The sequence below is a fragment of the Gopherus flavomarginatus genome, chromosome 4 (assembly GCF_025201925.1).
Source record: "Gopherus flavomarginatus isolate rGopFla2 chromosome 4, rGopFla2.mat.asm, whole genome shotgun sequence".
Taxonomy (NCBI): Eukaryota; Metazoa; Chordata; order Testudines; family Testudinidae; genus Gopherus; species Gopherus flavomarginatus.
The window spans coordinates 216,047,109-216,068,110 of record NC_066620.1 but is presented as its reverse complement, the minus strand read 5'-3'; the positions used below and the strand labels follow the sequence as shown (position 1 = coordinate 216,068,110).

The following is a 21,002-nucleotide window of genomic DNA, read 5'->3' as shown; positions in this document are numbered from 1 at the left end:
TCACCAGAAGATTCCAAATGCTCATGGCACAGGTACCTTGATTGCACACGTGGGAATGTGCAGAGGCCACTTGAAGGAGAACAACTAGATTTTAAAGGCGACTTGTAAGTTATTCTTCTTTAAAAAGGGCTTGGGTCCTTTTTTGAGTTATCATGAAGGACACAGAAGGCCTGGAAGGGGGCTGGTTGGTATGTTTCTATTTGTTTTTTAATTTAGCAATGCCAGGAACGTCAACTCTGGTCCTTCCCAGGCTTGCTGGAGAACCTGTTGGGGGCTGCAGAGGATTGTTAGCATTCAACTTTACATGGATGGCTGAAGGTGCTGAATCTTGAACAGAAGTGTTCTTTTCTCCAAAATGGTAGCCAATCATTGTAAGTAATTAGGCATTAACAAAAACAAACAAAGAGTGTTTTTAAGCAGTCTGGTTAACAATCCCCTCCTCTCTCCACTTTCAGTTTTGTAATAACATGTCACTAACTCTCCAGTTACCAGACACATTCCTAGGCTAAACAGGAGCTGAATTTCTAATATAAAAACAACCCTCCCCCTCCCCAGAATCCTCCGCCACTTTCAGGCTGCCTTTATCCATACAAAAACAAACAAACCCCCCAAAATGCACAAGCCCCATTTTTTCCCCTTTGCAAGTCACCTTAGATGACAGTTTTGGTTTTGCTGTGTGGAGTGAGAAATTTGTTTCACACAGCCCACTGAACAGATGTTAATGACTCAGGTCCACTATGTACATGGGCTGAGTTTGAACTGCTAACTTAGAAGAGAATGTCTGTGTATGTCCCACCCACTTCTCAGAGCTATAGTCCTCTGACCTGGAGTGGCCTGGAAACAGAAACCTGGAAATGAAAGATTGCATATCCCATTCCCAGTCTCTGAGTTAACTACTTCTGGATTATGATCTGTGCTCCCCATGTGGTGTTTCTCTGCAAGAGGAGTTCTCCCCTCTCCTCACTTAAAGATCACCTTTCGTGGGTATGCCAAATATCACGTGACTGGATCAGCATAGAAACCTGATCCAATGCCTCCTACAGGCTTTTCACATGGGAGAAGATAAAGATTTTATTCATGTTTTTCAGGGGCATTATTAACACAGGATTAACAGTTACTGTTATCGCATCCTTCCCGACCACCTGTGGTGTCCTTTTATAAGATAGATTGTGAGCTCTCTGGGTTAGGAACTTTATTTTTACTGCACGTTTGTACAGGTAACTAGTGCAATGGGTCCTGTCGCCTGACCTAAGCCTCTAAGTGCTATCACAGCACAAACAATACGAGAATAATGATACTAAACCTGCCCTCACTGAAGTTAATAGAAGTTTTCCCACTAATTTAAATGGAATCATGACTGGGTCTTTAGAAGGAAAACCTGACACTTTAAAGAGGACGTGCAGTAACAGATCAATGGGGAATATTTTCCGTTTTGTACATGAATATAAATAAGGAAAAGGACAATGTTGTCAGGTTATGAGTGAGTCAGTCATATCCATTACAGCAGCATGAATGGAGCAGGCTCTTTGGGAAGAAGAAAAGTCCCCATACTTACTTGAATTACTGTGCAGTCTGGGTTCTTCCCTCTAACCTGCAACACATGGGGGAAAAATTTATAAGGCAGGTAACTGACTGCAACAAAATGAAAAAAAAACCCAACCAATGTTGCTCTAATAGGGCACCTCTCATCCCGGGAATGCAAACAACTTTACAGAGAATGAATGACAATGACAATGAATGAAGACTCACAAACTCCTGTGGGGTATGGAGGGTAAAGAACAGTGACTTACCTTATAGTAGCTGTCTTTCTTCAAGATGTGCTGTCTACATGGATTCAACTCTAGCTGTGCCCCATGCACAAGAGATCACATTGTTTTGGCTGGTAGTGTCTATTGGGGCCATACCTGCACCCTAGATGTCCTCATCCCCCCTACCCAAGAGCATAAAGGGAAGAGCAGTCCCAACAGTGCCTCAGTTACCTCGCCAATACAGAATCCCAGAGAAGTAAGACTCCATAGTAGCAGGGAAGAAGGGTGGGTTGTGGTATCTGTGTGAATACCACATCTTGGAGAATCAGTTATCAAAGGTAAGTAACCATTCTTTCTTCTTCGCATGATTGTCCACATGGATTCTACTCTTGGTGACTAACAAACAGTTATAAATCCATAGTACTCCCACATCTTGAATACTGCATGCAGATGTGATCGCCCCATTTCAAAAAAGATATATTGGGATTGGTAAAGGTTCAGAAAAGGGCAACAAAAATGATAAGTGGTATGGAACGGCTTCCATATGAGGAGCAATTAATAAGACTGGGACTTTTCATCTCGGAAAAGAGATGACTAATGGTGGATATGATTAGAGGTCTATAAAATCATGACTGCTCTGGAGAAAGTAAATAAGGAAGTATTATTTACTCCTTCTCATAGAACTAGGGGTCACCAAATGAAATTAATAGGCAGCAGGTTTAAAACAAACAAAAGGAAGTGTTTTTTTTACACACTGCACAGTCCACCTGTGGAATTCCTTGCCAGAGGATGTTGTGAAGGCCAAGACTATAACAAGGTTAAAAAAAGAACCAATACATTCATGGAGGAGAGGTCCATCAATGGCTATTAGCCAGGATGGGCAGGAATGGTGTCCCTAGTCTCTGCTTACCAGAAGCTGGGAATGAGCGACGGGGGATGAATCGCTTGATGATTCCCTGTTCTGTTCATTCCCTCTGGGGCTCCTGGCATTTGCCACTGTTGGAAGACAGGATACTGGGCTAGATGGACCTTTGATCTGATCCAGTATGGCCGTTTTTATGTTCTTGTGTACTGTTTGCTTGGAGGTGGGTAATAGGAGTCCTACTTAACCAGTGACTTCAGGACAGCCCTACTAAAGTGGACATCCAGTTTGGAAGTCTCTACCAAAGAACAGCATCTTGTGAATGTACAACTGAGACACATGTAGCTGCTCTATAGATTTCAGAAATAGGGACATTCCTCACACAGGCAACAGAGGCTGCCTGAGCTCGAGGGGAATGAGCTCCAACGTGAGGAGGTTGGTCTCAAGAGGAGGGTTCCCAAACTGGGGAAAAAACGTGAAAAAGGCTTTAAGGAACCTTGCCACTGTAGGGTGGGAAAATATGGCATGTTCCTGGATAGGAGGCTGACGTGCAGAGACTGCTGCTACCTAGATGTACCCTTAGGGTGCTGAGAGAAAGTCCAGATTGTTAGGGCTAGTGGATAATCCAGTCATGCTGAAATGGGTGATGTCAAGAGAGACAGGTGATGCTGAGGTGCCCAGATAGAAACCTCCTCCACTCAGCTTTCTGTCAGTGTAACTGAGGCTTTCCTGCTTTGGAACGGAATGTTTTGAACTTCAGCTAAAGAACTTCTTTTGGTAGATGTCATCCAACCAGCATCTGAGCTGTCAGATGTCATGATATTAGGTCTGCATGCGGATTCTGACTCTTGTTCTGTGAGACTATGTTGGGCAAAGCAGGCAAGGTGGATCGAGGTCTGCGTTGAGCGGTTCATCAGATCTGAGTACCAAAACAGCCTGTCCCATGATGAGGCTATCATGATTGTGCATCCTGCTTCAGTTTCCTCAGGAACCTTGGTATCATTGGGACTGAGGGAAAGGCATACTTCAGTCCAACCGTTGAGGGAATGAAAGAAACATCTGACAGGGAGCCCAGACTGATTAATCAACTCATGCACCATTAGATCACCCAGTCTGATCTCCTACATATCACAGTCCATTACATTTCATCCAGTTACCGCTCTATGGAGCCCAATCATTTGTGATGACTAACGCATATATTTCTGAAAGGTAACCAGTCTCGATCTGAGGAAATCAAGAGATGGAGAATCTACCATTTCCTTTGGCAGTTTGTTCCAATGGTTAAATCACCTTCCCTGTTACAAATCTGTGCCTGATTTCTAATTTGAATTTGTCTGGTTTCAGCTTCCAGCAATGGCTTCTTGTTTATGCCTTTCTCTGCTAAATTAAAGATCTCTCTAATACCTGGGATTTACTCAGACACTGTAATCAAGCTACCTCTCAATCTTCTTTATCAAAGCTAAACAGATTGAGCTACTGAAGTCTCTCACTTTCTCCAGCCCTCATTGCTGAAAAAATGTGCAGATGACACAGAAATTGGTGGAGTGGTCTTGAGGACATGGGCAGGGCAGTCATACAGAGCAAACCGGATCGCTTGGTAAGCTCGGCTAATTCAAACAAAATGAATTTTAAAACGGCCAAATGCAAAAAGTTATACACCTAGGAACAAGGAAATCACAGATTCAGAGATTCCAAGGCCAGAAGGAACCATTGTGATCATCTAGTTTGACCTCCAGCATAGCACCGGCCAGAAACCTGCCCCAAAATAATTCCTAGAGCAGATCCTTTAGAAAAATACCCAGTCTTGATTTTAAAATGGCCAGTGATGGAGAATCCACCACGACCCTTGGCAATTGTTCCAATGGTTAATTAGTCTCATTGTTAAAAATTTACACTTTATTTCCAGTATGAATTTATCTAGCTTCAACTTCCAGCCATTGGATCATGTTAGACCTTTCTCTGCTAGACTGAAAAGCCCACTAATAAATATTTGCTCCCCATGGAGATACTTACAGACTGCAATCAAGTCACCTGTGATGGGGGATACAAACCCCATACTGGACCCAAGGGGGTTAAAAGACAATCGTGGGCCCAGTAGCCCCCCCCTAGCCTGCTGAGCATGTTCTGATTGGAGGAACAGGTTAAAAGGGGCTCAGAAGCACAGGCAGAGAGTGTTGGACAGGTTATAGCAGAGAGGACTCGTTCTCCAGGCAGCCAGACAAAAGGTTGTGCCTGAGAGGGGACCACAGAGGGGTCAGGCCCACAGGAGACCGCTCTAACCAACCCCCTTTCAGAACCTGCAGGGCCCTGTCCCTTTGAATTTTTGTTGTTTTTGAGGGTGACTGTTACGATACAAGGATTGGGGGTAGCCGTGTTAGTCTGTATCCACAAAAAACACGGAGTCCAGTCTTTAAGGTGCCACTGGACTTTTTGTTGTTTTTTTGTTAGGACTACAGGGGCCTGCCCCAAACTGAAGAGACTCATTGGTGGGAAGTAGCCCAAGGAAGTGGACTTGGACTCACTGCAGAGAGGACCCTCTGGTGTTGCTTCCTGCTGGGGCCCATGAGAGAGGGAGGGCCTGCGAAATCCTTAACATACATAGCATCCGCCATAATCTCTCCACTGCTGAGAGGACAGCCATGCAGTCCCTGAAATCTAACCACTGGACAGTGTTCAAAGCAGCAGACAAAGGGGGTTCCACTGTAGTTCTCAACTGTGGTGACTACATTAACAAGGCCAACCCACAGCTCTCCAACACAGCCTACTATGAAGAACTCAGAGAAGACCCCTACACTACAATTTACCCAGGAACTTACGGATGTCATCAAATCCTTCCCTCAAACAACTCCAAGAGAAACTCTACAAACCCATCCTCCACAAACTCACCTAGGAAACTTGGACGTGCTCCCAAGATACACAAGCCAGGGAGCCCCAGCAGACCCATCGTATCTGGCCACGGCACTCTGACTGAAGGAATATCAGGACTCATAGAAACCATCCTCAAACCACTCACCACACAAAGGGCCAGTTTCCGCCAGGACACAAGTGACTTCCTCCACAAACTCTGCAACATTAACAGCCTCCCTCAGAACACCATCCTCACTGCCATGGATATCACTTCCCAATACACCAATGTCGCTCACCAATGCCTGCCTCAAATATTTGCAAGACAGTGGACAACCTCCTAAGCCCCCTCTGACCTTACACTACTGGTGGTCACCTGCCACTCCACACTGGAGCCCAGACATGGTATCATCAAACAGCTACAATCCATATGCAACAAGGACCCCATCCTGAAAGAAAACTTTCCTGAACCCCCACTTCTGGCCTTTAAACAAGCCCCCAACCCCTCCAAGCTCATCATCAGAAACAAGTTCCCCACAGACCAGGACACCAATTCAAAGTGACACCAGACCCTGTCAGAACAACAGATGCAAAACCCGCAGACATATCTCCAGTTCTACAATGAGCAGCACCCCAAACTGCACACCTTTCATAATCCATGGGTCCTACACATCCCTATCACAACATGTGGTGTACCTCATCCAGTGCACTAAATCTCTCAATAATAACTATGCGGGTGAAACCAGACAATAAGTCTGCTCTCAGGTGAACTCACATGGGAAAATGATAAAAGACAAAAACACTCTATCCCCTGCGGGTGAACACTTTTCACAAAGTGATCACTCTATATCTGACCTCTCAGGTCTCATCCTCAAAGAAAACCTGCACAACACTCTCAAAAAACAAGCCTGCAAGGTTAAATTTATTACTCTGCTAGACACTAAAAATCAGGCACAGAACAGGGACACTGGATATATGGCCTATTACAACAATCTGTAACCCACCAACCCCCTCTGTTTCTTCCATGACTCTAGCTTTAAAGGTTTCTTACAATAGGTGCTAATGACTTATGTTAAACAATCTGTTCCACTTTGCATTTTGCTGTGATGCTGGGAGCTCCTTCCCCAGACCGGAAGAAGAGCTCTGTGTTACTCAAAAGCTTGTCTCTCTCACCAACCGAAGTTGGCCCAATAAAAGATATTATCTCATTGACCCTGTCTCTCTAATGGTAGCCCAGCAAGTTGTGAAGAGCTGGGAATTATGTATTGGCAATGTCAATTCAAACATTAGCCAAGAGTTCACTGTGTACAGAAGGCACAGGCAGAAATGGTACCTAGAAGATACTACAGTAACTGGCATGCTAGAAATACATGCACTGATTAAAAAATACAAGAGCGTTTGGGGTAAATGAAACAGATTACTGCTGTTTAGATTGAAATGCTGTGGACTCGAACAACTACTTCTTGCTGTTCAGTGATGACTCATACGAATCTTCAAACTCCCTGTCTTCCCCCTACTTTCCATGCAAGGTACGTTACACATTTGGAAAAAGAGAGTGAACATCTGCTAAGCATCCAAAATATCTGATGGAGGAAGAAGATTCCAGGGATAAGAGCCTTGTACGATTTAAAGCCAACATACTACCTTCAAAAACTGTTGATTTCACTGAAGTCAGACGTATTATTGCTAGTAAAAGAAAACCCAAAAGCCCAAACAAGTCTATCATTTCAACTAGTGATGGGTAAACCTCAGAGGAGTCAGAGAAGCCCCAAACATCTGGCAGCTCCCGTAACGCAAAAACCACCACAATACCAACTGGCAGAGAGCTCACTATTCTGTAACAGCAACGCCTATCAGGCCTGACAAACTCACTACACCCGACACACTGCTTTCGTAGTATTTACCCAAAAAGTGTCTTGTGAGGTATCAAACAAAAGCCAATAACACACTGCTTATAATATCACTGTGAAATGTATATACTGACACTATATAAGGAATCATCTGTGCGTGTATAAAAATTACGTTTTAAAGTCTGTAACAAGGCAGACTGTAACAAGAACAGGTCTTCTGCCATATAAAAGCACGTCTCTTCAGCTATCCCCATCTCTGAGGTAAATTAAGCATTGTAAGGACAACACAAAGGAAGCCTCATTTATATGTAGTCAGTAGGAAAAACAGGTTGATGAGAGATGCGAACTCAACAGGTGAGCACCCCAGTATATGAACCCCAGGCAGTTATCATGACTCTGGGAACCAGGAGAATGGACTTTGGGAAATATAAGGAAAAGCAAAAGGACACCGTTACCCATTTCATTGAGGACAGCCTTGGCAGAGGGGGATGGTACGGGAAGGAATGGATCCTGGATTCAATGAAAACCAGTAAACTCTGCACCTACACTCATGGGAGAACCCTTCCAGTTGGCATAGGTAGCGTCTACAGTGAAATGCTACAGCAGTGCAGCCTTTTAAGGGTAGACAAGCTCTTAGTCTCTAGAATGAGTGTTACACTTCTGTTGTGTTTGTAACTATTTCTGTTTCCAACATGCTTATTCAATACTAACTTGAATCTGTGACTCTCTGTTCTTTGTTGATAAATATATGTGTTTTTACTATACATACAGTGCTGTGTTGACATAAAGTGTGAACCCTGAATCATAACCTTTCAGTTGTGTATATCTCTTTGGGAGGCAGCTTACCTGGTAATTTCTGTGAGTGTCCAGTGACAGGGGCTGGATGGTGCAGGGACTTGGGTGCATCTAAGGTAGCCTGCAAAGCAAAATAGGCCTGACAGAGTCCTGAGCACAGTGTCTGAATGGTTGAAAGGCTGGTGCTGTACAAGAGCTGACACCCAGCTACCACAAGAAAGGGAGGTAACAAGGTGATTCACAATCCTGGTGCCCTGAGAAAGGGTCACACCGTCTAAGTACCTATTTGGGCTGGAGATCTTGTCACACCAGGAGGAGGGATTTTCTGTTCAGTCATTTGAGGAAGGGACAGGTGAAACCCCCAACCCAGTGTCCAGTGACTGGTATTCCACTCCCCACACTGCTCACCTGAGTTTTCTTTCTCCTGAGCCCTTTTGGATAGGGGATCATTAGTCCATCTGCACAACAATGCTGTGACAGCCCCACATTCCTTCCACATCCTTATAAGCCAGAGGAAGAGCTGCCTGGGGAGGATTAGTTCTATTATCTACACTTAGAATCAGGGATTAGAGATGGGAAGAGACCTACTGTAAGGCCCCATTTTGCTGCCTGCGCAGGATTGTTCTCAGCAGAATATTGCTGAACACTGTCCAGACATGTTTTAAATGCCTCAACCAACATGGCTTTGCTGCTTCCCTGAGGTGCCAATTCCACAGCCTCGCACACCCAATTTCCAGAAACTTTCCTGAATATTCAGCCTCCATTTTCTATATCTAACCTCACACCATTCATTTTTGTTCCTCTTGTACCATTCAGAGTAACTCCTTTCCTGCCACGCTTACACTTGTACACGGCCACTTGCTGAAAGAAAATATTTCAATACATCTGAATACGGAGACAATGGAAACCGGGACATTACGACTGCCCCAAGCAACGGCAGAAATGGAGAGAGCAAACATATAGCAGGGCAGTGAGAGGAGCAGAAAGACAAGCCTGATAGGCCCAGCTGAGTGTTTCAAGGAGGTGTAACAGCAACAAGAAGTCTCCATAAACTGCCCAAACCCAAAGCTTTTACATGAATGTTTCTGCAGTGCTTGGTACACTGAAGTGGAGAGTTTGCAGACACACTCTAATCTCAGACACAGAAATAAATGAGAAAAGTGTTGTACAGCTGAGATAGCCTTTTACCTCTGTCCTTTCCATTCTGCATCTTTTCCTCTTCTTCTTCACCTACTTCCTCTGCTTTAAAAAAAACAACAAATGTTAGCCAAATATGCATGGAAATGAGTCACTAGAAAGCATTTTTCTACAGGAGGGAGCTCTCTAAGAGCCATGCTGGCTTTGAGACTCACGCTGGAAAGGGGGGGAGGGGTTGTGCTGGAGTGGGAGCCCTCAGGAGTACTTCAGACCACCTAAGCTGGAATTCTTTCATGGTGTAGTGGCAGCTGCACCATCCTTTCAGTTGGTAGAGTGTATGCTCCTTCCACTGACTAGCTTAATGACTCCCATTTTCACGTTCACCTCACAGGGGGCAGTGCCTGCACTCACCAACAGGAGTGTGCCTGGCCCCATGTAGTGTGATACACAAAGACCACTGGTTCTCTTGTGCACCTGTGCAGCCATATTTGAGCCTTCAGAGACTAAGAGCTATAAAACCCAAACAATGGGACAATGGGGAATGGGTCAAACACAGATAAAAAATGGTGACTTATCTGTTGTGTAACAGTTGTTCTTTGAGATGTGGGTGCAGATGTGTATTCTGCTCAGGTCTGTACTGCCTTGTGCACTGTGAGCTGAAGACTTTTTGCTACCCATTGAGACAGTGCACATACCTTATACCTCCTCAGGGCCCTTCCTGAGACTATATTAAGGTGGTACCACACTCAGTAGTGCTTGAGTCTCTGGGTAGGAATCGGTGCAGACTTTTCTCTGCTCAGGATAAGATGAAGGTGATTGAACAGGTGGGAGACATAGTCAATGGATGGCAATGGACCTATCTGTGAGAGAACCCCTGGACCAGCCAACCATCAAGGTAAGGGAAGACATGTCTCCTGTTCCTCCTCGAGAAGGCCACCATGCATTTGGTGATGACAGGCCAAAGGGGAGTACCATGTACTGATGATGACAAGTCTGAGGAATTTTTTGAGGTTGGGTAACACAGCTATACTGAAATGTGTCCAGAAGATCAAGGGCAGCCAACCAACCACTGCCATCTCAAGAATGGAGGATTGACACTAGGGTAACCAGGCACAATCTCACTTGCTTGATGAACTTGTCAAGAGCCCAGAGGTCCAGAACAGTCTCAGTTACACTCCTGTGTTTGGGGATCAGGAAAAAGAGTGGGGGCACTTACTCTGTGCCACAAGGCGTGGAGAGCCTGACCCTCCTGAAGGAGCACAGACTCATGAGATGGGTCCCTGAAAAGGGACAGAGAAGGAGGGTAGGAAGAAGGGGTGGAAATGAGTGGGACTGAATATCCCAGGCCTATAGTACTTAGGACCCACTTGTCTAAAGATATTTGTTCCCATGGGCTGAGGAAGTGGGATAATCTGTCTCCACACTGAGCAGGGATGTGTAGATCATTGTTGGTTGCTATGCTGTCCTCAAAAAACAAGTCTCAAGAGTTGTGTTCCTACCAAAAGCTGAGAGCATGGTGCGTAAGTGGTAATGTTAGTTGACCTTCTTTTCTGAAGCCTCTCCCTCTTCCAAGAAATGTAGTATCATCTGGGAGGACAGAAGGCCTGTCCATGAAAATAATTTGAATATTTCTGCAGGGACTTGTACTAACTCTTATTGGAGGCTGGAAGATAAACCCCCGGGGAGCGGAGAGTCACTCATGAATCTTTAAAAGAGAAACATCTCATCTGTCTTGCCAGAAAATACAAACTGTCCCTCAAAAGACACAATTTCAGTGGTTTGCTGGATATATGGTGCTATCCTGGAATTAAATAACCAAGATGCCCTCTTCCTGATGATGGCAGTGCTCATTGCTCTGGAAGAATCACACATTATGTTGAGAGTAGATTGTAGCAAGGCCTTTGCCCAAGCAAGTGCTTTGTCAAGAAAGCTTTGAACTTCTCTCTGGAGTTGTTTGGCAATTTGTCCATGAATTTAGACATCACCGCCCACTAAAAGAGCTTGCTGGTCATTAGCCTCACCTTAAATCTTCCTTGTGGTGTCCTCTCATTAACTGCTGTGACAATTAATGAGTTTGGTTTTGGTGTGAATAGACACACTCCTGCTTCTGGGAAGGGACATGATATTGTTTTTCTGTTTGCTTGGCTATTGGGGCTAGTGATGCTGACATGTGACACAAAGATTTGGCTGTCGATAAGAGGGCCTATGTGAGGACCTGGGGACTGGAAATCAGGCCTGCAGAGCCTGGGGTGGCTGATAGTCCCAGCGTGCTGGGAAGCCATCCAGAGGCACAATCAGGAAACACTGTGGAGACTAGAGGCAGCAGGAAATACTGCTCACGAGACCCAGAGTGACATTCCTCGTGGCTCTCTGATTGGCCAAGTGCCCCAGTTTAATCCCAGGGGTTGCCCCAGGAAGGTGTCTGGGTAAGTACACAGATTTTGCCCTGCTACAACACCAGACTTTGCCTTCTTTCCTGATCTCTGGTCTCTGATGCCAACCTGACTCCTGATTCTAGCCCAGTACTGCCTCTGGTCTCTGGTCCCAGCCTGACTCTGATCCCGACTCCTGCCTCTGGGTTCTAACTCGGTACTGCCCGATCTCTGGTCTCTGACCCCAGCCTGACACTGACCCCGACCCCGACTCCTGCCTCTCGGTTCTAACCTGGTACTGCCCAATCCTTGGTCTCTGACCCCAGCCTGACACAGACCCCGACTCCTGCCTCTTGGTTCTAACCTGGTATTGCCACGATCTCTGGTCTCTGACTCTGGCCTGACACTGACCCCGACTCCTGCCTCTCAGTTCAAACCCGGTACTGCCCCGATATCTGGTCTCTGACCCCGGCCTGAGTCTGACCCTGACTCCCGCCTCTCAGTTCTAACGTGGTGTTGCCAGGTCTCTGGTCTCTGAGCCCGGCCTGACTCTGACCCCGACTCCTGCCTCTCGGTTCTAACCCGGTACTGCCCCGATCTCTAGTCTCTGACACCGGCCTGACTCTGACCCCGACTCCTGCCTCTCGGTTCTAACCTGGTACCGCCCCGATCTCTGGTCTCTGACCCCATCCTGACTCTGACCCTGACTCCTGCCTCTCGGTTCTAACCCGGTACCGCCCCGATTTCTGGTCTCTGACCCCGGCCTGACACTGACCCCGACTCCTGAGTTTCTGTAGAGACCAGACTTGACAGCAGTCCCCCGGATGGTTCTGGAGTCACTGGCACGGTGCTGGGATTCTCCCATCCTGATACTGGGCAGACACGGGTCTATCCTGGGTACCAGTCTTGCCGACAGTGAGGTCCTGCTCTTGATGAAGAGGAGAATAAATCCCTCCTTGATTTCTGGCACACCAGTCCATTTTATGAGTCCTCTCACATGGTATCTGTGGAATGATCTCAGACCTCTTTCCTGCCTCCGCGACTGATTAGAGTCCTGGGGTCTGTCCCCAACTCCCACAGAGGTGGAGGATACCAGTTAACTGAGTGGTTGGAACAGGGTCCTCGTGCCAAGGCAGGTCTCTCAGCCTGTTCCAACAAATGCTGCTTTAGATGAAGATCTCTTGCAATCGGCATCCATTTCGTAACAGAACAATAGATACTTCACTATTCCTTGATGTGGTTCTTGCCGAGGCACAACAAGGAGCATGTGTGTGGGTCGCTGGTAGGGATAGGTAAACCCCGAAGCCTGGGGAATGCTCCAGAACTATACAAACTAACTGTACCTCTAAATATACTAATAAACTAACTAATCTAACAAACTACGGTGCTAACTGCCAGAAACTATTTACACTATGGAATACCGAATCACAAAGTGTGACGCAGCAGGGAAATCATGGGGCGATTCCAACACAGGGAGCTCCAACTCAAGCTGCAGGTGGTAAGAAGGAAATGAGGGGGTTTAGGGAAGTGTCACCTTGATATAGCCTCGAGAGGAGCCAAGAGGAGGCACAGAGCATGCATGCTGCCCCGATGGGTACTACAGCAGCAAAAAGTCTCCAGTTTGCAGTGCACAAGATGCCAGCACACTGGAGTGGAATAAGGTCTGCACCCACTCCAAGCAAGAAGATCCACTCTGAAGGAAAACCTGAAACAGTTCTATGGAGATCCAAGAGGAAGAACACTTGATGTTAATTACTGAAGATCTACAGCCTAACCATGTGAGGTGCCAAGAGACCTCAACACTCATGGAAGTCACTGGAGTGGCACAGTTGTAACTGAGAACAGATTCTGTTCCAATAAATTCACTTCTCATTACATCTCTCAGTGACAGAAAGGAAGTGCATACTGATGGAGGATGTAGAGTCACAGAGTTTAGAGTCACAGAGTTTAAGGCTAGAAGGAGCCACCAGATCATCCAGTCGGACCTCCTGCATATCCCAGCCCACAAACACCACCCGCACATGAAAGCCAACAACCAAAATGACATCAAAAGTATTACAGCCCACAAGAGACTAGACTATTGTGTATCTTCGGCAGAGACTAGAAGGGACCAAAGAGCACCAAATGCCAGATACCTCTGCAATGGCAGGGAAATTAATGAGCTATAGCTAGATAATACTGACAAGCGACCTGCACCCACATGCTGCAAAGGAAAGCAAAAATCCCCAAAGTTACTGTCAATCTCATCTGGGGGAAAATTCCTTCCCAACCCCACATATAGCGATCAGTTAGACCCTGAGCCTGTGAGCACCTGAGAGGGAGAACGCTCCATGCCACCTCAGCCCTTCCCCCCCATTCCAATGTTCCAATTTCAGCCGTAATGCTTCAGAGAAAGACCAAAATCCCCCCCAGAATACATGGGGGGGTATTCCTTCCTGATCCCTGCAGATGGCCAGCTGAAGCATGGGGTTTTAGGAACATAGGACATAAATTGGAACTGAGCAACAAGGCTCACTTTATTTAACTCCAGTCAAGCTGAAGTGAATTTATGGGCCAGGCTAGTATTTATGTTGAGAAGAAGGTGGACAGAAGGGCAAGTTCCTTCTCATTTGGGGGAGGAGGTCATATTTCTGTATGTAGCATTTCTAGTAAAATAATGTACACAGATAATAGTTATTACAGGCTGTTATATTTCCCTTGATCCATATTTTAAAATATATTAACAGAGTTTTGAAAGAGAAAAACACACCTGTAATAGAAAGCACAACTTGAAAAGCTTGAGTAGTGTAAGTTGGTTCTGATCAAAGGGGATCTTTAATAAAGAAGTCAAAGAAACTGGCATTTTCTTCATTGTTTCAACTACAGCCAGTTGATAAATATCACTTTGAGAAGTCAGAAGTACTTCTACCAATGGCCTTTTCCATGGTGCCCAACACAACAACTGAAATATGTACTATGATGACGGCAGAAATCACTGATTGAAACTAAACAAGATTTTTAAAAATCACAAATGTGACTTGGGACTCCAAGCAATTTCTGAGTCTGGCTGCTACGCTTGTCTCTTGCTTCTCAAGCTAAGTGGGGCTGGGAAAGTTAGACAGCAGCCTGCTTAGTCTCTAGGATAAGGAGAATATGTTACCGTATGTTGCTTTTGAATGACCTAGCTGGTCATCACTCTAAGTGGTACCCAGTATTTCCTGGCCAGGGAAGATTGTGAGAAGCCCACGCTTTATACTCAGATCTATCGACTGTCTCCTGACTATTGGCAGAAGCAATTCTTCCTTTCCTTTTCTGCACTCCTCAGGGCACTGTTTTCTGAATGCAGACGAAGATGCTGTAGGTCAAGCTACACCTGTGACTCACAAAAACATATCAAACTTTATACCTGCAACTAAAGCTGGCAGGAAATCCAGGCCTGGAGGAAGTTTAAGTTCTCCTAGTTTAACTCCTAACTAATATGTAAAATCCCATTGAATCTCATCAGCTGCGTATAACTCGTGCTTCTTCTAATTTACACAGTTTACATTATTTCAGATATTTTCAAGGGATTGGTCTTCTTTAGTTTCTACATATAATCAAATACAAGATTGTAATTAATTTTATCTTCAATCCCCCATGCATTATAAATGCCTTACATGACAAGACTGAAATAACTGTCAACAGCACAAACCTTGCTTTGTTTGTATTTGTCAAACACTGTACAGTTTTCAAAAGAGACCAGGAGATCAGAAGTCCTGAATCCCTGATACAAGTCACTGTGGGTCAGGGTCTGATCTCAGGTACATTAGTGTAAATCTGCAGTACTATTAAAAGCAAGAAATAAATTACTGCAGAGATCTGTCTTGGGCTGAGAGTTTATTCACCAGGTTTCAGCCTGAGGGGAACAGAACCGTGCATCTCTGAACATGGCGATTTACTGAAGAAACACAAGGTCCCTTAAGGGAAGGTTACTCACCTTGTGCAGTAACTGAGGTTCTTCAAGATGTGTCTCTGTGGGTGCTCCACTCCAGGTGTTTGTGTGCCCTAGCACCTCTAATCAGAGAATTTCGACAGCAGTACCTGGCTGGCTTTGCGGCCAACCCCTCCCCACTCCCCAGTTCCTTCTCTAGCACAGAGGACCTTACTAGAACTCTGAAGTAGAGGGGAGGAGGGTGGGTAGTGGAGCAGCCACAAATGGTGCACATCTCAAAGAAGCTCAGTTACAGTGAAATGTGAGTAACCTTCTTCTTCTTCAAGTGATGTCCCTGTAGGTACTCCACTTCAAATGACTGTAGAACAGTGACCCTCAGGGGAAAGGAAGAGCTTCAGAGTTGGGTCTGTGACCGATAATAAAACCATGTGTCCTAATAAAGTGTCATATGTTGAGTCCTGCTCAGTTGTGTAGTGTTGAATGAATGTTGCAGTAGACCCTCACATTTACAAACACCTCGGGAATGGAGGTTGTTCATAACTCTGAAATCTTTGTAACTCTGAACAAAATGTTATGGTTGTTTTCAAAAGTTTGCAGCTGAACATTGCCTTAATACAGCTTTGAAACTTTACTATGCAGAAGAAAAATGCTGCTTTCCCTTAATATTTTTAGCGGTTTACATTTAACACAGTACTATACAGTATTTGCGGTTTTTTTGGTCTCTCCTGCTGCCTGATTGTGACCTTCCAGTTCCAAATGAGGTGTGTGGTTGACTGGTAAGTTCGTAACTCTAGTGTTCATAACTCTGAGCTTCTACTGTATGGGCTTATGCCCAAGTGGCTGCTTTACATGTCTCTAACAGGTACATTATTAAGGAAGACTACCAATGTGGACAGCGAACTGGTAGAATGTGTTCTAACCCTCGGTGGGGGTTGTAGTTCATGTTGGCAGTAGCAGAGATAAATGCACTCTGAAATCAATTTGGAGAGTCTCTGCTTAGATATAGTGTCTCCTTTAGATCTCTCTGTAGTAGAGAGAAACAGCTTTGGTGCCTTCCTAAATGGTTTAGTTCGTTCAAGATAAAATCCTAGTGCCCTTCTGACATTCAGAGTATGGAATGCCACTTCTAAGGTTTAGGGAAGAATGAGGGAAGATGGACTTCAGGTAGAAACTTAGGATGTGGTCTTAGAATGACCTTGTTCTTGAAAAAGGTTGTTTATGGGGGGTATGTCATAAAGGTGACAAGGAAGACTACTTTCATTGAAAGGTGTAATAGAGAACATGTAGCCAAGGGTTTCAACAGAGGTCCAGTAAGGGAATGAAGTATTAAATTAAGATCCCATGGAAGCATTGGGACTCTGAGTTTGGGATAGAGTTTCCAGACACCTTGTAGGGATCGTTTTGTAATTGGATGGGTAAAGACTGAGAACCCATTCACTTTATCATGAAAGGTTGTGATCGCTGCAAGGTGTACTCATTGGTTTGGCCAATGTACATGGCAGAGGGGCATTGCTGTTATTTTTGTGGATACAGACTAACACGGCTACCCCCTGATACATTTTCCAACCAGTTTTGCACCCACCTTATAGTAGCTCCATCTAGGTTGCATTTCCCTGGTTTGTTTATGAGAACGTCATGTGAGATAGTATCAAAAGCTCTACTAAAGTCAAGATATACCATGTCCACCGCTTCCCTACTATCCACAAGGCTTGTTACCCTGTCAAAGAAAGCGATCAGGTTGGTTTGACATGATTTGTTCTTGACTAATCCATGTTGATGGTTACTTATCATATTATTATCTTCTCGATGTTTGCAAATTGATTGCTTCATTATTTGCTCCATTATCCACTGTGTCTGCCAAGTCTAATGATACCTGGAGAGCTGTTTGTGCCAGAAGGTGGCCTTCAGCGATGACTGACCTAAATTGCTCCTACTAGTCTTCCGGCATAAAGTCAATAAATTCAGACAGTTTAGAATAATTGGTGTGGTTGTATTTTGCCATCAAGGTCTCATAGTTGCTGATTATCGGCAACTGATGACTGGGAGAAGTTTGTGGTTCTGAGTCTGAGTCCACGCTGAGGGATTTCTCCATAAGGATAAGTTTGAATTTAAGGTCCCTCACTTTCCTGGCACGGGCCTTAAGGTTGTGGCAATGGAAGCACTTCTGGGGTATGTGCATTTCCCCCAAGCAGCGGACACACTGGGAATGTCCATCTGAAACAGGGATTGCCTCTTGGCAGGAAAGGCAACGTTTAAAACGCAGGAACCTCCGGGCATTCTCAGGTGAAGTTATCCCAGAAAGGGATGAATGAAACATAACATAACAAAATACATTTTTATTTATTTTTTTAAGTGGGAAGAAGGAAAAGGGGTAGAGTAGTTAGTTATAACTTGTTTTCCTATCTTCTACTACACAATTAATCCTAAATCTAGATCTGAGGGGAGAGTGCATGTGGGGCCCACCGGACACTGCTGTCTAAATTCTCTGACTAGAGGTGCAGGGGTGCACAATCACCTGACGTGATGCACCCAGAGGGACATCACTTGAAGAACTACTATAACAGCACTAGTGGTTGCTGCTGTAATACATGCAGGACTTCATTAACTCCCAAGCTGCCGCTGCAGCCAAGACACAAGGTTTGGACTGGTGAATGTACTGTTCAGGAGTAACTATGGAATCTGTTAGGAAAATATAATATCTGTGTTTAGATGTGAAAGCAGAATCCTTTCCTTATTCCTCAAAGCACAAGGCCCTTTAACAAATAGCTGAAATGCTGAACAATGACGTTCTTTACAAGCAGGGCCGGCTCCAGGCCACAGCGCGCCAAGCGCGTGCTTGGGGTGGCACGCTGCGGGGGGTGCTCTGCCAGTTGCTGGGAGGGTGGCAGGCGGCTCTGGTGGAGCTGCTGCAGGCGTTTCTGCGGACCGTCTGCTGGTCCGTGGCTCTGGTGGACCTCCCACAGACACGCCTGCGGCAGCTCCACCGGAGCTGCGGGACCATCGGACCCTCCGCAGAAACGCCTGCGGCAGCTCCACCGGAGCTGCGGGACCAGTTGACCGTCCGCAGAAATGCCTACGGGAGGTCCACCGGAGCCGCGGGACTGGCGAGCAGCAGAGGGCACCCCGCGGCGTGCTGCCGTGCTTGGGGGGGCATGCCGCAGGGGGTGCTCTGCCAGTTGTCGGGAGGGTGGCCGGCAGCTCCGGTGGACTGGAGGTCCGCCTGCGGGAGGTCCACCGGAGCTGCGGGACCAGCTGACCGTCCGCAGAAACGCCTGCGGGTGGTCCACTGGAGCTGCGGGATTGGCGAGTGGCAGAGCGCCCCCCGCGGCGTGCTGCCGTGCTTGGGGCGACGAAATTGCTAGAGCCAGCCCTGTTTACAAGTAAAGCCCTGAGAATCCTGGGATGGGTCTTTCTCAACAAGTTTGTAAGTTTGTTGTGGCCCAATTATCCTGTTCACTGAAACCCACTATCATTACTATTGTGCAAAAGGCACGCAGGCAAAATCACCACTTTTTGCACAGCTGTTTAATTCCTGTGTTTAAGTTGAGCTAAATGTATATTTTAATGTTATATTCATGCCTAGAGTTCCCTAATGGGAATTCATTTTAAGTGCACTCCAAATTGCTGTTATAAATACTACAGAATCATTAAGTAACAGTTTGTGTGAAGCGTTCTGAATCACATATGCTTACTTTACAAGCAAAGAAAAGTTATTATGGTTAGCCTTGGAGAAGTCAATACAGCTATGAATGAGTGAACTGGTTTCTAGCACCCTAGACTCATCAACAACAGTGTCAGCCAGGTTCTGTATGTAGAACAGAATTCTCATTACTGGTGACTTCTCATTGAGGGAGAATTAAATTGCACCTTGCAATCTAATTTTTCTATTTAGTTTCTGGATGAGAACTATAGTTTACAGATAAATCTTCAACACGTGGCTTTAAGATAACTATTACTGGTCACATTGATCTCCAGAGTGTATATGTATGTTAAAGTTTAACCCTCTCACCTGAATGAAGTTCCTTCACCAAAGAAGACATTGTATTTGTAATTGAATCAGCTGCTACCAATAAATCATTACGGAGGTTTCTTCGTGTACCTAGGAAAGAAATGGAGGAAAAGAAAACAAAGAATTATGGCAGATTCAATTTCCCAGGCTACTCACAAAAGGAAGCTCAATCAGTTGTTCCTGACCAATCAAAGTGAGTGATTACTTTCCCTCTGTAAGGAATATGAGAGCAGAACTGCAAACACTCACCTTTGCTTGCAGAGCTGCCACTTTGACAAGGCAGCTGTAGTGCAAAAACCCATTAAAACCAATCCTGGTTTAGTGAAGATTTCTGATATAAATGATCTGGAAAAAGGGGTAAATAGTGAGGCGGAAAAATTTGCAGATGGTACAAAACTACTCAAAGTAGTTAAGTCCCAGGCAGACTGCGAAGAGCTACAAAAGGATCTCACAAAACTGAGCGACTGGGCAACAAAATGGCAGATGAAATTCAATGTTGATAAATGCAAAGTAATGTACATTGGAAAACAGAATCCCAACTAGACAAATAAAATGATGAGGTCTAAATTAGCTTTTACCACTCAAGAAAGATCTTGGAGTCACAGATAGTTCTCTGAAAACATCCACTCAATGTGTAGCAGCAGCCAAAAAAGTGAACAGAATATTGGGAATCATTAAGAAAGGGATAGATAATAAGACAGAAAATATCATATTGCCTCTATATAAATCCATAGTACAACCACACCTTGAATACTGTGTGCAGATGTGGTCGCCCCATCTCAAAAAAGAGATACTGGAATTGGAAAAGCTTCAGAAAAGGGCAACAAAAATTATTAGGGATATGGAACGGCTTCCATCTGAGGAGAGATTAACAAGACTGGGACTTTTCAGCTTGGAAAAGAGACAACTAAGGGGGGGATATGATAGAGATCTATAAAATCACGACTGGTGTGGAGAAAGTAACTAAGGAAGTGTTATTTACTCCTTCTTATAACACAAGAACTAGGGGTCACCAAATGAAATTAATAGGCAGCAGGTTTAAAACAAACAAAAGGAAGTATTTTTTCACACAACGCACAGTCAACCTGCGGAACGTCTTGCCAGAGGATGCTGCGAAGGCCAAGACTATAACAGGATTAAAAAAAGAATTGGACAAATTCACGTAGGATAGCAAAGAGTCCTGTGGCACCTTATAGACTAACAGACGTTTTGGAGCATGAGCTTTCGTGGGTGAATACCCACTTCGTCAGATGCATGTAGTGGAAATTTCCAGGGGCAGGTATATATAAGCAGGTAAGCTAGAGATAATGAGGTAGTTCAATCAGGGAGGATGAGGCCCTGTTCTAGCAGTTGAGGTGTGAAAACCAAGGGAGGAGAAACTGGTTCTGTAATTGGCAAGCCATTCACAGTCTTTGTTTAATCCTGAGCTGATGGTGTCAAATTTGCAGATGAACTGAAGCTCCGCAGTTTCTCTT

General features: G+C 45.2%; 1 protein-coding gene across 12 annotated transcripts in view; it reads right to left on the bottom strand.

The window, feature by feature from the left end:
* DTNB (dystrobrevin beta) overlaps positions 1–21,002 on the bottom strand; it is a 382,151-nt gene that overhangs the window by 8,442 nt on the left and 352,707 nt on the right. For 9 of the 12 annotated variants that reach the window (XM_050948808.1, XM_050948813.1, XM_050948812.1 and 6 more), the window contains 4 exons: positions 19,528–19,617; positions 9,288–9,341; positions 8,151–8,220; positions 1,556–1,591 (listed from right to left, as the gene is read on the bottom strand). In XM_050948808.1, the coding sequence (XP_050804765.1) occupies positions 1,561–1,591; positions 8,151–8,220; positions 9,288–9,341; positions 19,528–19,617 (245 nt within the window). In that variant the 3' untranslated portion in view covers positions 1,556–1,560. The remainder of the gene's footprint in view (positions 1–1,555; positions 1,592–8,150; positions 8,221–9,287; positions 9,342–19,527; positions 19,618–21,002) is intronic. The other 3 variants (XM_050948809.1, XM_050948814.1, XM_050948815.1) reach the window with 3 other exon arrangements.